The sequence below is a fragment of the Sphaerodactylus townsendi genome, linkage group LG10, assembly GCF_021028975.2.
Source record: "Sphaerodactylus townsendi isolate TG3544 linkage group LG10, MPM_Stown_v2.3, whole genome shotgun sequence".
NCBI lineage: Eukaryota > Metazoa > Chordata > Lepidosauria > Squamata > Sphaerodactylidae > Sphaerodactylus > Sphaerodactylus townsendi.
The window spans coordinates 65,369,480-65,384,546 of NC_059434.1; the positions used below are offsets into that span (position 1 = coordinate 65,369,480).

Consider the following 15,067-nt stretch of genomic DNA (forward strand, 5'->3'; position numbering starts at 1 on the left):
CATTTTTTAAAGGTTAGCCCCCCGCAGCTACGCAACATGGGAGGTGAGGGTTTTTTTTAAAGACACACTTCCATGTGAACATGCAACAGCAGCCCACATTGCTTCAGTGGACTCCGGTCTCTGCCTGCACAAGTGTTTGTACTATTCGAACAGTCACTGGAAAATACTTATACATACACATAAATCCAAAATGACCAATCTCTACTGTGGCTTCCACAGTAAGTGACACACAATAAGCACAAATATTAGCTGGAGTGAAAAGAACAATTATTTAAATCTTTAATTGTGGCTTAAGTCATCAAAATCACTGTGGGGCGTTAACTTTGGCTCTCTGGTTCTGGAAGAACTCTTACCTGTGTCACCCCAACCAGTGATAAAGCAATTTGGAGCTGTTTTCTGTGGCCTCTCTCGCCTGAGTGGCAAGCAGGCAGGTAAGACATGAGTGCTGAACCTGGCACACTGTTCCTCAGGCCCTTGCAGCCTCACTAGTGCGATGTCGTAGTCACTGCTGTCAGGCTTATATTCCTTATGCACTATAATCTCTTGGACTCCAATTTCTTCCTCATATTCCTCAGGTACCAAAGTGTGGTAGTCTCCAACTCGTACCACATAGCTGCGAGTGTTATTGCCATACCTGAAAAGAAAATTCAGAGAGGTAACTTATCATGGTTCTAATGACAAAATTTGTATTTCTAAGGCAGCCATTGGGAAGGCATCAGAAACTTTCCAGTGGTTTTTAAATTTTCATTTCCTTTGAAGATCTCAAGATTCAAAGACTGAAATGTGGAACTGTATTGTGTAGGCTCTTGACAGCGGGCTTTTGATGGTAGTTCTGGAGTTCTTCCAGAAAACAACGTTTTACTTACTCCAGAGAACCTGACAGCTTTCCCCGCTAAACAGAACATACATAAGACCAGTTAAATAAACTTTATTCATTTGAATGAAATAAGATAAAACTCTTATATTGGGTAAAATAATTTGTTCCATTAAAAAAACTTTAAATATTTAAAACAGTTTTACAATGAATACACTAATAAAAGAAAAAGGCTCCCATTACAAAAACTTTCCAACACTAGTTTTTTCATAATTTCTTCCTGGATTTTTAAATAAAAGAAGTGTATCTGATCTAAAATATTAAAAAGCCCAGCAACGTATAAACTGGCCCTTATTTTCATCATGATGGTACACTCAAAGAATTATCATTGCACTACTTAAACTCATACAAACCGAAGTTTTCATTAACTTTATGGTAAAATGTAGTTTTTTAAATCCTTTTCAGTAATTGTCATTTAAAAAATATTTTCTTTAAGCTATTAATATGTATATTCTAAAGCTAGAGCTTTCTTAACCGATAACTGAAAGCAAGGAATATTAAATTTGACCCAGAAGAGTAATGATGAAAAAAGGTGAATTTCGTGAAATGTAAACTACTTCGCAAGGGAAGATTTTTATAAGGACAAAATATCAGTGTTCTACAATATTCTACTGCCTTCCACACATCCCCTCTACCGCTGTGTATGTCCCACAATTTACAGTTTCTTAAAATGGAGGATACTTTAACTGGCAGTTTAAAGGACTATGAGCCAATTGTATTTGCTATTCACATAGTATGTTTCCAACTATAGCCATCACTCCTGAAACATCCCAAATCCATATAAACAGTTACTTAACACCATGCTTCCCTAAGACGGGCCAGTGTGGAGTTCCTGTTTCTGACATTCTGCTACAATATTCATGAAATACTGGGGGAGGAAAAGGAAACACTCCTCTTGTTCTTCTTTTGCAAGAATCTTCAGACTTCTGGTTTTCTGGGCCAAATAGCAAGCCCCCACAGGGGCCATTTGATTCCTCACAAAGGAGGAAAACTTAAATACTCTCTTCTTGTGTGTAAGTCTTGATCCAAATCACGCCAACACATCCTGGGGATCAGGTTCCCAAAACAGAACATGTAATTCACATTTCATAGCAAGGACTAAGAGAAAACATAATGCATAGCCTATTCCTACATCTTTCATTAAAACACTAATTGTCTTGTGCATCTCCCATCCATAATTTATTTTTTGTATTATGGTGTCTCATGGTTGGCCCCACTGCATAAAACAGAACCCTGTCTCACAATTCTAAGTCAGGGCAATGAATGCATTCAACCAAACTCTTGTAGACATTCTTCAAGAAACAGCGAGTTTGCTTTTACAGGAAGGTTTTCTGCATAAGCCTCATTAAAATGTATGCAACCTACACAAGAGCAACCTGACAACACACAAGCTTTTCACTAGATTAACATCCACTGGAGAAAAATGGTTTTTCATACACAGGAAAAATAATGTTTGATGATGGCCAACTAATATCCATTGGCGAACAGTGTAAGATTTTCATTTGAGAAGTTCTGCATTACAATTTTTCAAATGCAAAACAAAATGTATTTATATTTATTTATATATCAGATTTAATATATCACCCCATCCCAAAGGGCTCTGAGAAAAAATTCTCAGTGATTGTAGCAGAAACAAGACTAAACATTAGATTTTAATAATAATAATAATAATTGCCAGCCCTTTAACTGGATTCTGTAGTTTCCTCTGAATCTTCTTTTCTGAACTGTATCATCAGCCCTAATTTTAACAAAGCATATTAACCATCACAATCCCTGATCTGTTGCCTTCACTGATCACTTTCTGCTCTGAATGTAATTATTGTCTATTTCCAACAGTGGAATCTAATTTGCATCAGACTTTATATTGCATTATAACAGGGAAGCTCAAACTTAGTCTGATTTTATTGCATGGAATTAATCGGTAGGCTTGCAAAAGCAAGAAATGGAGATCCCATTATACTTTCCTATATTTGTAATCTGCAATTATTTTTGAATTGTCTCAGTTCTGTAATACTGACAGGGATACCAAATTCATGGAATGATAAGCCATACAAGTTAAATACTAACAATAAGTCTTAAGTATGTGAGTGCTCTGCTAGGAAACCTCTATTGTTACACCCAATTGTGGCAATGGAATACAAAATACCATTTTCACTATCCACACTAAGATATATATATTAAAAAGTATGGGTCTGCTTTGGGAAGTGAGCCAGCAGAATACATGCAATACACCAGTGGATGTGCCCTTCTCACAGAGGGAGAAAGTTATATGTGTAACTTCCCAACTTCCTTTGGTTGGTACACAAAGTCTTGACTCACCTGTTAGTTTGACCGCCCCTTTCTTAACTTTGTATTGGATTAACTGTACACTGATCCACAACTACTAAATTTTAAATTTCAAATAATATCTTTCAAATAAATCAATTTCTTTTTCACAAGTATTTGACAGGTTTTCTAATCCAACCTCAGTACTGACAAAAGTTTAATTATGTCATTTAAAAGATCTTGTAAAAAAACCTTTTTTTTTGTCTTGCTCAATTTAATGAAATACACATGATGGATTTTTTTTCCTTCCAGTAAGTTGAGCTGTTAAATTCAAAGAGTTAAAGTCTGTTTTTTCAAATTGACATACTGCTGATTGAAAATATTTCAGCATATGAATTTGCAATGATGATGAAAGCTACCTATAGAAGTCCGAGTGTGAAAACATAAATTGTGATGTGTTACATACATGTGACGTTAATATAGATTTAAAGGGACTTAATTAAAAGCTTCAACTGAACTGATAACATTTTCGGTATGATGCCTGGGGCATAAGTAATAGTATTAGTGTTACTTTTATCTCCCCTGCACTGTTCTTGTTTCTATAGTAACAGTAGCATTGCCAACATTACCAGCTGCGCAATAGTACCTCTTAAAACAGTGTGCTGCAGTAAGTACCCAGCAGCTGCTGATGAGAGTGGCACCACACAGTAATCTTCCATCACCATGGGATGATTTCAGCCGCAGAGCAACCTGCCAGGGCCATCCACCCCTAAAAAAAGGATAACAATACTTCAGCTTAGTACTCCATGTAAAATGGCAGTGAAATAGCAACTGCTATTTTATCTTTAGTGCAGCACTTCATATAATATCTTGTGTTCTATGGATGAAAGCTTTTTTCCCCCTTGCCTTTTTACAAAAAAAAACATTTTTTCTGTTCAGCCATTCAGAATTCCATTAACCAGCTCTCCAAGTTAAAGTTTATACTAAAAATAAACATAATTAGCCCTTCCACTCCATATCGTTATGGTTCTTTCAGCAATAGTCAGAGAACTCTATGGTTGAGAAGTCAAGACTTCTTCACATCCCAATGACAGTAGTTTGTTATTTCAAAATTTTACTTAAGTATCAGTTACCTTAAAGAATTTTTCCCACCAATTATTCGTTTCTGGCGACGATGCAGCAATCTCAAACCACACACAGAAGCAAGAGAATCTAACAGGAAGGATATCATAGAGATTACGGTGCTTTTAGTCACAAGGAAATGGTCCAGCCACTTGCCTGTCAGTTGTCATTGTCAGCCACCACTTCCAGGGGTGTATCTACAGTAAGTACTGCCTATGGTTTTGGTATACCCCTTGGCATCAGTGCACCCCTTGTGTACCTGGCTTGGAAGTTGGTCCTCCTGCTGCCAGCTGTGCACATTGTTGCTGGCTCAGGGCAGCGGGAGCCTCTCCATGAAGCTCCACTTGGCATAGGGGAGGCATGGCACCACCAGTGGCTAAGCAGTGTCGAGAGGCTGGATGGCAGGTGGAGAGTGGCAGGGATGGTGGCCTTCAAGTTGCACACAAGGCATGTGCCATACCTGCCATAACTTAGATGTACCACTAACCATTTCTATCTCATTTTAAATTGTGTTTTTCCCCTTATGTATATGTACTCCCTTTTTCCAGGAAAAATAGTAATGTTATGTTTATACTCACCTTTATGAGTGTTCCCAGATGCCTTCTTGTTAAGATAATCACAAATCACCCCAGCATCTTCACTATGACGGCAATTGTGTCTGCCAATATCCTGTTTAATGCAGTCAGCCAGAGATCTTTCGTTTCCTGTGCATTTCACATTATCAACATGGATTGGGCCTTTTCCTTCTCCAAAATATGCCATAGTCCTTGCTCTTGCTGGGCCTCTAGAAACATGCATTAAAAAAAGTTATATATGACAAAAATGAAAAAGCACATGTTTAATGCAAGAGCGAATAGTCTTTATGCTGTTATGTTTCAGAAAGCTACAAACATCAGTAAATAATGTTTATACATTTTAAAAAACCATTGTTCAGATATGTAGCCCCATTTTCCCATTTATTGCAGAAAAAAATCATTACATTTTCATGCAAATTCCCTTTTATTCAATTGTTTAGATATGTTAACTTTTTTGACTATAGAAAAATCCACCTCCCAAGCACGGTAATTCATTTTTTCCAACCGCTTCCATACAGAGATGGTTCTTGGTGTAGATCTCATTGTTGCTGTGGATGCTGAGGAATTATGGGTTTGCAGTAGCAATGAAGCATTCACATATAACTTTTCCCTTCTTCGTTTGAGCTGCCAACCAACAGCTTTTTTGGCTGAAAAAATCAATAGCTAATACAATGTTGCAATGGATCATTGTAACAATAGAGTTCTATGCTTATTATTTATTTTTTAAAATACCCCCTGAAAGGATATACTGTTGTTGTTGTTTTATGGAGCTGTGTAGAGCAGAGCTGCGAGGCAATGGGTTCTTCTGAATTTGGGCACCACAGAGCTGCACAGCACCCACCCATCTGTGTGTTTGTCCTCTCACTGCCTGTTTTCCCCTTATGCCAGTGGGGTGGGCACCCACATTGATGCAAGCCCACACCGCTTCCAAGATGCTACTGCCCCCCCCCCTTTGGTTTGGGTTGCCAGTATTCTAGATGCAGGTTTTTTTAATGGAACAATATTCAGTAAAGTCAGCCATTCTGAGCAATTTGGAAATGGTATAGTAAAAAAAAAACAGCTTTGCAACTTCATCTAACATTTGTGGGAAATCAGCCATAGTTATTGTGTATGGCACCATTTTTTATAATTATGCAGTTCTGACTTTGCATTTGCTAAATATGTAGAGTTTAGGTAAGTAATATATCATGCCATATCAATTCAACAAGTTTATTAGTTGCAAAGAGAAAATTTATGGCATAATCAGAGAGATATGTTACTTCAATTTGTTTACCAGCTAAACACAGGTTTCTCTGTAAGCAAGCAGATATATCAAATTTATTGTATATCATGCATCACTGCAAAGCTTCAGCAAGTCTCATTAGCACAGGTTTGTATCTTTGGCTAACACTGTTAAAAACCAGCTGTGTTAACCACCTTGCGTCAACAAAAAATAATGAATATTTCAAGATTCACATAATTTTCTCCTTTGTGCTGCTTAATTCTTTGCTAGAGAATTACACATTACAGTTCAAGATTGCAGAAATACAGCACTTTAAAAATGATTTTCTTACCCTAAGTTGGTTATATACTTCTGCAGAAAGCACTTGCTGCACAGGAAACCAATCAAGAAATGTGATGTTCTCTTAGGATATTCAAATTGCACAAGTGGAGAACATTAAACACATAAAATGCACATTTCTATGGCTTATTTCCAACCTAGGCATCTAAATATGGAGCACAGATGTCCTGCTTAATGTCTGAGAGGCTGACAAATCCAGCTTGGGTGTAATACAGGACATCTGTTCTGAATTACTGATTTTTGCAAATTATCAGGTAAATGATGTGAGCACAGCTTTCAAAAATCATAAACAATGTTTGTTCCTTCCTACAGAAGACGGCATCTAGCTCCAGTTCCTTATAAAGTTAATACATAGTGTATTTATTAACAAGCCAGAATGAAGAAAGCTTTCCTGAGAGTAAGTCCCATGAAATATACATCAGCAGGATATGAATAGATTTGCTAAGGATTGCAGAATATGTGCTACATGATGCAATGTATTTCTCTGATCAAGAAAGTGAGATTTGGAGATGGAAAGAAGCGGACATAGATGCAGGTGGGTGTTTGTGTGCTCACTGGCATTGTGGTGTGCTGACCTCCACTTAGCTGACAAATAAATGGTGCCCTTTCAAATCTGATAGGAACATGGAGTCCTGAGGAGGCCCCAACACTAGTGCACAATCTAGTTCACCTACAGCAGGCAGGCAGACATAGAGTACTGCACAGTCTTTTTTGCAAATTTCAAAACTACCTACACATCAGATATTGAAGCAAAGTACTTAAACATCAGGAAAGTGCAAATATTCTGTGTAGAATGCATAGTAATAAAACTGATGACAGCTGTGGTGATTTAGTGATTTGTTGGGAACAGGATCCGGGAGACGCTGATTCAAATCCTAACTCTGCCATGAAGTTCACTGCATGACCTTAGGCCAAACTTTCCCTCAGCTGTATTGTCGAAGGCTTTCACGGCCGGAATCACTTGGGTGCTGTGTGGTTTCCGGGCTGTATGGCCGTGTTCTAGCAGCATTCTCTCCTGACGTTTCGCCTGCGTCTGTGGCTGGCATCTTCAGATGATTATTTCCCTCAGCTTCACCTAATTCATAGGAACTGGCAAACTGTGTCTGTTGTTGATAAAGTCCTTCTGCATTTCAGTCTCAGTACGTTTCATTATGAATGAATGACAAGTTTGCCTACCCTCTGCTATAAATTTAGTGCAGCTTACTGACTGATGTGGGTTAGTGATAATGAATCCTTGCCAACTTATTTCTTGACACATTTCAAAGTGCTGGTATTTACTTTAAAGCTCTCTAGACAGCTGAACACATCTAGCTGAATACCCGAAGCTGTCTTAACACGGAGTCAAACCGCTGGTTCATCTAGCACAGTACAGTTTACTCTCGTTGACAGACACTTTTAAATCTCAGAGAATAAGTCTTTCTCAATACTTACTATCTGAAATCATTTAACTAAGGATGCCTAGAGCTTAAACTAGACTTTTCCGCATGAAAAACATGTGCTCTACCACTAAGTCATGAACCTTGCATGCCTGAGGCCAGAATATCTGAAGGGATGCTCAGTCCTGTATGAACCTGCCCACCAGGTAAGACCAGTTCCCACATCTTTATATCAGAGAGTTTTTGACTGGAATTTCTTTATTGTATTTTTGTGCCCTTTCATGTGCTGGACTGTTTTTAAAGTATCTGTTACCACTAAGATTTCACTTAGCTGCTTTTAATTTTGTTTTTACTTAGCTGCTTTTAATTTTTATACTGCTTATTGTTCTTATTCTGGTGCTGCCATTTCTGAACTGCTTTGAATGGTTTTGTTTTTGAAAATATGGTTAATGGAACCTTAAATAAATTTTAAAATGCTACCACTCTATCTGCATTCACTCAGCTGAATTTGCTTGGGGCTTCCCAGCCAAGTAGAACTGAAATCAATGGAGGAGGACTTGAGAGTTTGAACTATTTAACTATTTAACTTGAGAGTTTGAACTATTTAACTTCCGGACTGAACTCAGCATTCCATAGAGACATACTTAAAAAGTAATCTATCTAAACAGAAATTCAATGTGTTCAATTAAATAGCCATTGGGACAATCAATCAATATGAACATCCTATACAGGCATTATTTCTTCACCGTTCCATCATGTTCAACACAAAGAAGAGGAAAAAATGTTCCAAGGAATTGCTAACAGCTAACAATTCTGGAGGGTAGGGGTAGGGAACTGACAGTCCAGACCAAGTGATCCCAAGAAATTGATCTTGACCTGGACAAATATGCCAGAGAATCAAGTGCTTTACTAAATTTAGTAGCCCTACATATTCATCTATACAAGACATCCCTAGAATATTTTAACTTGTAACCCACAAATGACATCTATTTTCTTGTTCCAAGACTGTCCTCCCCCTTGAATAATTACACTGATTGCAGATATTGCAAAGAATGTTCAATTCCCTGACAGCTGCTCAAGGATGTATATGAACCTTATCTACAAGACAGTTATATGGTACAGGAGGCTGTTTCACAATTCTGGCTATTACTGAGGTCTAAAGTTGAGAAATGATCCAATTGCATGGATCAAATGGATGTCCTTACAGACCACGAGGAGACTGATATGAAATACTGGACAACAGTTTGTGCACACTCCTTAACCTAACAGTTGTGCACACTCCTTAACCTAATTCCTTAACCTAACAGAGACTGATATGAAATACTGGACAACAGTTTGTGCACAACTCCTTAACCTATGTCCAAGGATATGCAAGGAAAAGAGCTCCCATCACTACTTCACTTGAGTGCTTTGTAAACTGAACTATATCCCCCACACCCAATTTCTTCCTCATAAAACCCAATTCCTTCATCCTAGAATAGGTTTTATTAAAGCCCAGTTACAAACAAATCTGACATTATCAAGGATATGACAGTGTGTAATCTGGAGGAAGCGGATTTGATTCCCCGCTCAGCCTCTTGAGCTGTGGAGGCTTATCTGGGGAATTCAGATTAGTCTGTGCACTCCAACACATGCCAGCTGGGTGACTTTAGCTTAGTCACAGTTCTTCTGAGCTCTCTCGGCCCCACCTACTTCACACGGTGTTTGTTGTAAGGGGGAAGGGAAAGGAGTTTGTAAGCCCCTTTGAGTCTCCTTACAGGACAGAAAGGGGGAATATAAATCCAATTCTTCTTCTGCATAGTGAACTAGGGTTTCCTTTTTGGTCTCCCATCCAAGTATTAACCAGGACTGACCTGCTTAGTTTCCAAGGTCTGACAAGATCAGGCTAGCCTTGGTTGTTCAGGTCAGGACAATCCAGAAACTACAGTTTGCTTAATCTAACTATCTGGATATCTTTCAGAATCAGTAACACTAAGCTAATAGCTCTTTTCTAATAAACAAAAAGCAATCATCTGCTCTGACGATCAGGAGAGAGGTTCATGCTGGAACAAGCACTACTGTTACAGATTCCTGGACAATCTTGTCATAAAATGCAGACATGCTATAGCATTTCTTATGTCCCCCAGCTATATTTACTGGACCATCATAAAAGGCATCTTATGCCAGAACCTTATGCAGATAAACAAACATTCACAGCAACCTTGCAAATGTTTATTTGGAATAAGACACACAGATTTCACTGGGACTCATTCAAAAGTAAATACACACAATATTTTAGCCTTGATCCATATTCTAATCTAGATAGAGCTTCTTCTCACTTAGATATGCAGTGCTTGGCAGCTAAAAGCTGACATAGCGTGGTCTGCAACAGATTTCAAGAGCAATGCAAGTCTCTAAATATGATTGTCTCCATTGATAAATGTATCTACTGGAATGTCTCGGAAAAGGCAAGAGAAAGGAAAGCAGGACCTCCTCCACAATGCACTTTGAAAGTATCTTCCTAAGCAGATTTACTCAGAATCCTCCCAGGAGGGTGGAAATTGCCTACATGTACACTCTGCTTAATTCAGAGACCTCCATTTAAACACACAGGTCTGTCACTCTTCTTGAGGCAAAATGTATCAGCTAAAAAAAAATCTTGTCAAGGTTTGGCCTTTAGAATGGACATCAGAACACTGATGCCAGAGGATTCAAAAGTGAATGCAAATCTTTTAAAAATAGCAGAATAAGAACATTAATGCTACCAAGTTTTAATAAATTAATGCTGAAGGTTCATCTACCTCTTGTCTGCTCTTTCATTGAAATCAGAAGCAGATCTCATTAGTAAAGTTACGAGAACACTATGAACATTTCCATTCTCTTCTCATGAAATGAGAAAACAACACCTCATGAAATATTTAACTGTAATATATATTATATTAAAGCAACATTCTAAAACGTATCAACTTGCTCAAGTTACAGATCTCATAATTTCTCTCTGTGCTATCCACTCCATAAAATTGTTTCTTTTAAAAAAGATATTATTTCCATTACTACTATGGGTTATTCATGGTTTTGATATCAAAAATCCTTTTTTCTAATTATGGCAATGGTGCTCCAGTGTTTTCAACACTGGATTTTTCTACTGTCAACCATCAACTATGGCAAGCTCACTGATGAAGCAACAGAAAAATATTAACTAAAGTTCAGATAGCTTGCCAAAATTTAGCCCTTGTTTATTTTGTTACAGAAAACCACCATTAATTTTTTAAAAGTCTGCCTAGCCTTACCAGTAATGCACGCACCCAATAATTTTTCTTATTCTAGCAGATATCTTTTCTCTATTGATGTAGTCTGCAAATTTAAACATCCTCCAAGAAAATCAACCCAAAGCCAAAGACAACAATAAAGAGTCGAACAACTACGTCTATATGCTCAGTGGGGCTTTGAGATATTTGTTATCAGAACATAAAAGCAAAGCTGCTGGATCAGACTGAAGACTCATCTAATCCAGCATCCTGTTTCCCACAAAGGTCAAACAGATGTTCCAGGAAGGCCTACAAGCAGGCCATAGATGCCATGGGACCACTCTGTTCTGCCTCCTGCAACTAGCATTCAGAAATACATTGCATATGAACACAAGAGATTCCATTAAACCATTATGGCTAGCTGCAATTGATTGATCTATTTCCTATAAACTTGCCTAATTCCTTCTTAATGCCATCTAAGACCATGGCCTCTAAAATATCTTGTTCAGTGAATTATACAAATTAAATTATGCATTGCATGAAGAAGTACTTTCGTTCATCTACCTTTAATCTACAGCCATTAATTTAAGTGGATATCCCTGAGTTCTATTATTACTGAAGGGCGGGGGGGAAGGGGAGGTAACATTCTATATCCATCTCCTCCAGAACATGCATCATTTTATAAACATTTACCATATCATTCCACGGCCAGCTTAGTTCAAAGTTGAATAAATAATAAGCCAAACCATAATAATATTTCTTGAAAATTTTGGTTGTCCTTTTCTAAAACTTTCTAACTAACCTTTCTAAACCTTTCTAACATTATAGTGAGATGTGCCCTGAACTATGCACATATGTGTACAAGGGTATTGCAATACTATCTCTTTTCTTTTCAATCTCTTTCTTAATAATCCTTAACACAAAGTTTACCTTTATTACCACTGGTGTGAACTGTCAACATTTTCATTGAGCAGTGCAAGCCTAAGCAGAATCTAGTTTTTCTTTAAAAACTTAGAAGCAAGGACGTAGGTAAGGGGGGGGTTCTCAAGTTCAAACGCCCCCCCCCCATTACATGTCCAAAGCTCTGCCCCCCGTTTGTGGCTTTAAAAAATATTTTAAGTGTTTCTGGCCTGCAGGGGGCGCAATTTTTAGGCTAGCAGCACCAAAATTTCAGGGATGTTTTGGGAGACTCTCCTGTCGATACTACCCAGGTTTGGTTTAGGGGGCCCAAAGTTATGTACTCCCAAAAGGGGTGCCCCCATCCCCCATTGTTTCCAATGGGAGTTAATAGAAGATGGGGGATACACCTTTGAGGGTCCATAACTTTTGATCCCCTGAACCAAACTTCACCGAACCTGGGTGGTATTATTAGGAAAGACTCCTAAAGATACCCTGATAGTTTGGTGATGCTATCTTAACAATTGCCCCCCTGACAGCAGGCACCCCTCAAGTTTCCCTGGATTCTCCTTTTAAATCCACCCCCTTTGACATGAATTTAAAGGGAGAATCTGAGGTCCCCAGTTTAAACATTGAAAGTGATGCTGTTCCAGGGTGGGGGATAATCCACCCCAAAACAGCATCACTTTCAATGTTGTTTTAACTGGGGACCCCAGATTCTCCCTTTAAGGTGGATTTAAAAGGAGAATTTGGGCTCTTTAGTTTAAACACCATTGAAATTGATGCTGTTTGGAGGTGGATTCCAGCATCACAGCGTCCACCCAAAACTCAGATTTTGCACCAGGCTCCATTTTCCCTAGCTACGCCTCTGCCCAGAGGGGAAGGGAGAAGGGGCTGCCGGCTTCAATCCCAGCTGGTGGGGGGTGGGGAAGGGCAGGGCATGAGAGTCTGCTGTCCCCAGGGTGGAGCTTGGGGAGGTGTGGCCACGCCCTCAGAGTTTGCCTATATGGTTGGGCCAGACTTGCATCTTCACAATCCACATAGTTTGTTTTAGTTGAAGGAACAGAAACATGTACCCACTCCAAAGAACCACATTTTTCAGCCACCTTGTCAATTTCTTCCGGCAAAACCAACTTCGCCTTAACATTAAATCGCTAATTCGAGATGAAACTGACACAGTTGATACAATGGACCTGGCTTGTGTCTGTGCTCCAATGTTACACTGTAGCACACCCACCCCTTCCCAAAAAATTGACCTTGTTTCTATCGCTGCCTAAACATTTCACCGCAAGTTTTATATGAAATTGAGAAAGTTGATCCAATTGATCCTAGCTACATCGCTAGTTTGGAGGTTCTAGAAGGGAAGCGCAGCTATCGTATACCCTTGACTGAAGAACGGTATGATGGGAATGGAGAAAACAAAAGTCGCATGAAAAAAATAAAATGCTTTCTTGTTCTGCACAGGCCTGGGAAAACGTCTTGACCCCATTTGGGGAACAAAGATCACTAGTTTAGCATTTTCTAAAAAACTAGGTTGAGCAGAGATAAAATGTCCTGAGGATGTCTTTGGGAAAAAGCAGTGCAGAGTTCCTATCCAAAACACTTCTTTTAACATCCTCAAGAAGTTTAATTTTTGCTGTGCAGAAATGGCCAGTGTAACTCCGGGCACAGCCATTTTCATGCAGTTCATAAAAGAAAGGTGGAGTCCATTTACTGAACAAAACATAGAAAGCAGCATCCTGATACACTGCGCACTCTGTTAACTACATCACACAATTTCCCTGATTATTTGGATACAAGTTACCCAAAATTTCTACTGCAAAAGAGAGTTTCAGCTAGCAGGAATTCATCTGAACAAATAGAAGCCTTTGCAACAGCAGTTTCCCTTGGTTAGTGATGATGGGAGACATCTGCTCCAGTTTTTAAGTGTCTGTGAATTCAGAGTCACACTATGAAATAGTTTGTTGCAAAACAGTAATACCTCAACAGTAGTATCCCTGCATCAGTGGCACAAGAATGCATGTGGACGAAAAAAAGCTCTTTCTATACTCTCCCTCTTACTAGCAGCATTTTTTTTGCCACAGCATAATTCAGAAAATGTAAACATAGATGGAAAGTGTGATAATACGGTTCTGTGGGAAGGAGAAAAGAAATTCCTCTATCAACAACACAAATCAAATTGGTACAAAATAGTGCAGCCTCTGACTTACTGAGCTTACAGATTTATTAAGTGTAACAGCAACTTAAGATAACCTGTTGGAGACTTTAGAATGAGTTAGACACTAAGAAAAATGAGTTGGTTTGCGGTATAGGTAATGGAACACACTGGGTCAAAAACACTGATACAGTCAATCAGTTCTCTTAATTAGATCAACCCATGACTCAGAGAAATTAAAAGTCCATGTGATTTTATAGTCCATAATATAATGTTTTCATGATTTTGATACAAGTAAAATGAGGACTTTTGAATTGTAGCCAACCTGCTTTTCCACTTATCTCCACCAAAAAAACTATGGTGGGAATCATGGAATCTGAATGGAATCTACTTCCATCTAAGGAATGGCGTCGATATTAAGTAGAAGACTTAGCCAAAACTGAGTGGAAAAGCTAGCTGGATCCAATGCATAACATTTATTGTTGTATATTAAGCCGTAAACATTTTTAAACTATGAACATGCACAAGAAGAAGGAATAGGTGTCTCTGATAAGTACAATGTTTAAGAACTATTAAAGAACTTTTCATACTTGTAGCCAAGCTGTCGACATACCACAGCCGCATCCTTATCAGACCATCCATCATCACAAATTGTCCCCCACTGGCTATGGATAAAGATCTCCACTCGTCCTTCTTTCTTATTTTCACCATCCATTAGTCTTATGGGAGGCCCTGGGAATAAGATACAGCTGTTAAGATACAACAATAGTAGCAAGAAATTGTACTGACCATATTCAGCAAAAGTGGTCAACTTAGGCTTAAGTTTAACATGCCCTGCAGTTATATATCAGGGCTAAAAGTATTCAGATCAATGACATTAAGAACATCTATACTTTGAGTTAGTGTGAACACTCTCTTCAATATCTACAGGGAACTCTTCTGTTTGCTGATTCTAAACTGCACCTTAGATTTGGAAGATAGCAATAGATTTTGCCAGTGGACACTAAAGTTGGAT

General features: G+C 38.5%; 1 protein-coding gene across 1 annotated transcript in view; it reads right to left on the reverse strand.

Annotated features, from left to right (window-relative positions):
• PRSS12 (serine protease 12) overlaps positions 1 to 15,067 on the reverse strand; it is a 74,953-nt gene that overhangs the window by 1,760 nt on the left and 58,126 nt on the right. Inside the window, exons 9-13 of the mRNA XM_048508745.1 lie at positions 14,643 to 14,784; positions 4,840 to 5,045; positions 4,273 to 4,351; positions 3,786 to 3,908; positions 354 to 634 (exon numbers count right to left, since the gene is read on the reverse strand). Of these exons, the coding sequence (XP_048364702.1) occupies positions 354 to 634; positions 3,786 to 3,908; positions 4,273 to 4,351; positions 4,840 to 5,045; positions 14,643 to 14,784 (831 nt within the window). The remainder of the gene's footprint in view (positions 1 to 353; positions 635 to 3,785; positions 3,909 to 4,272; positions 4,352 to 4,839; positions 5,046 to 14,642; positions 14,785 to 15,067) is intronic.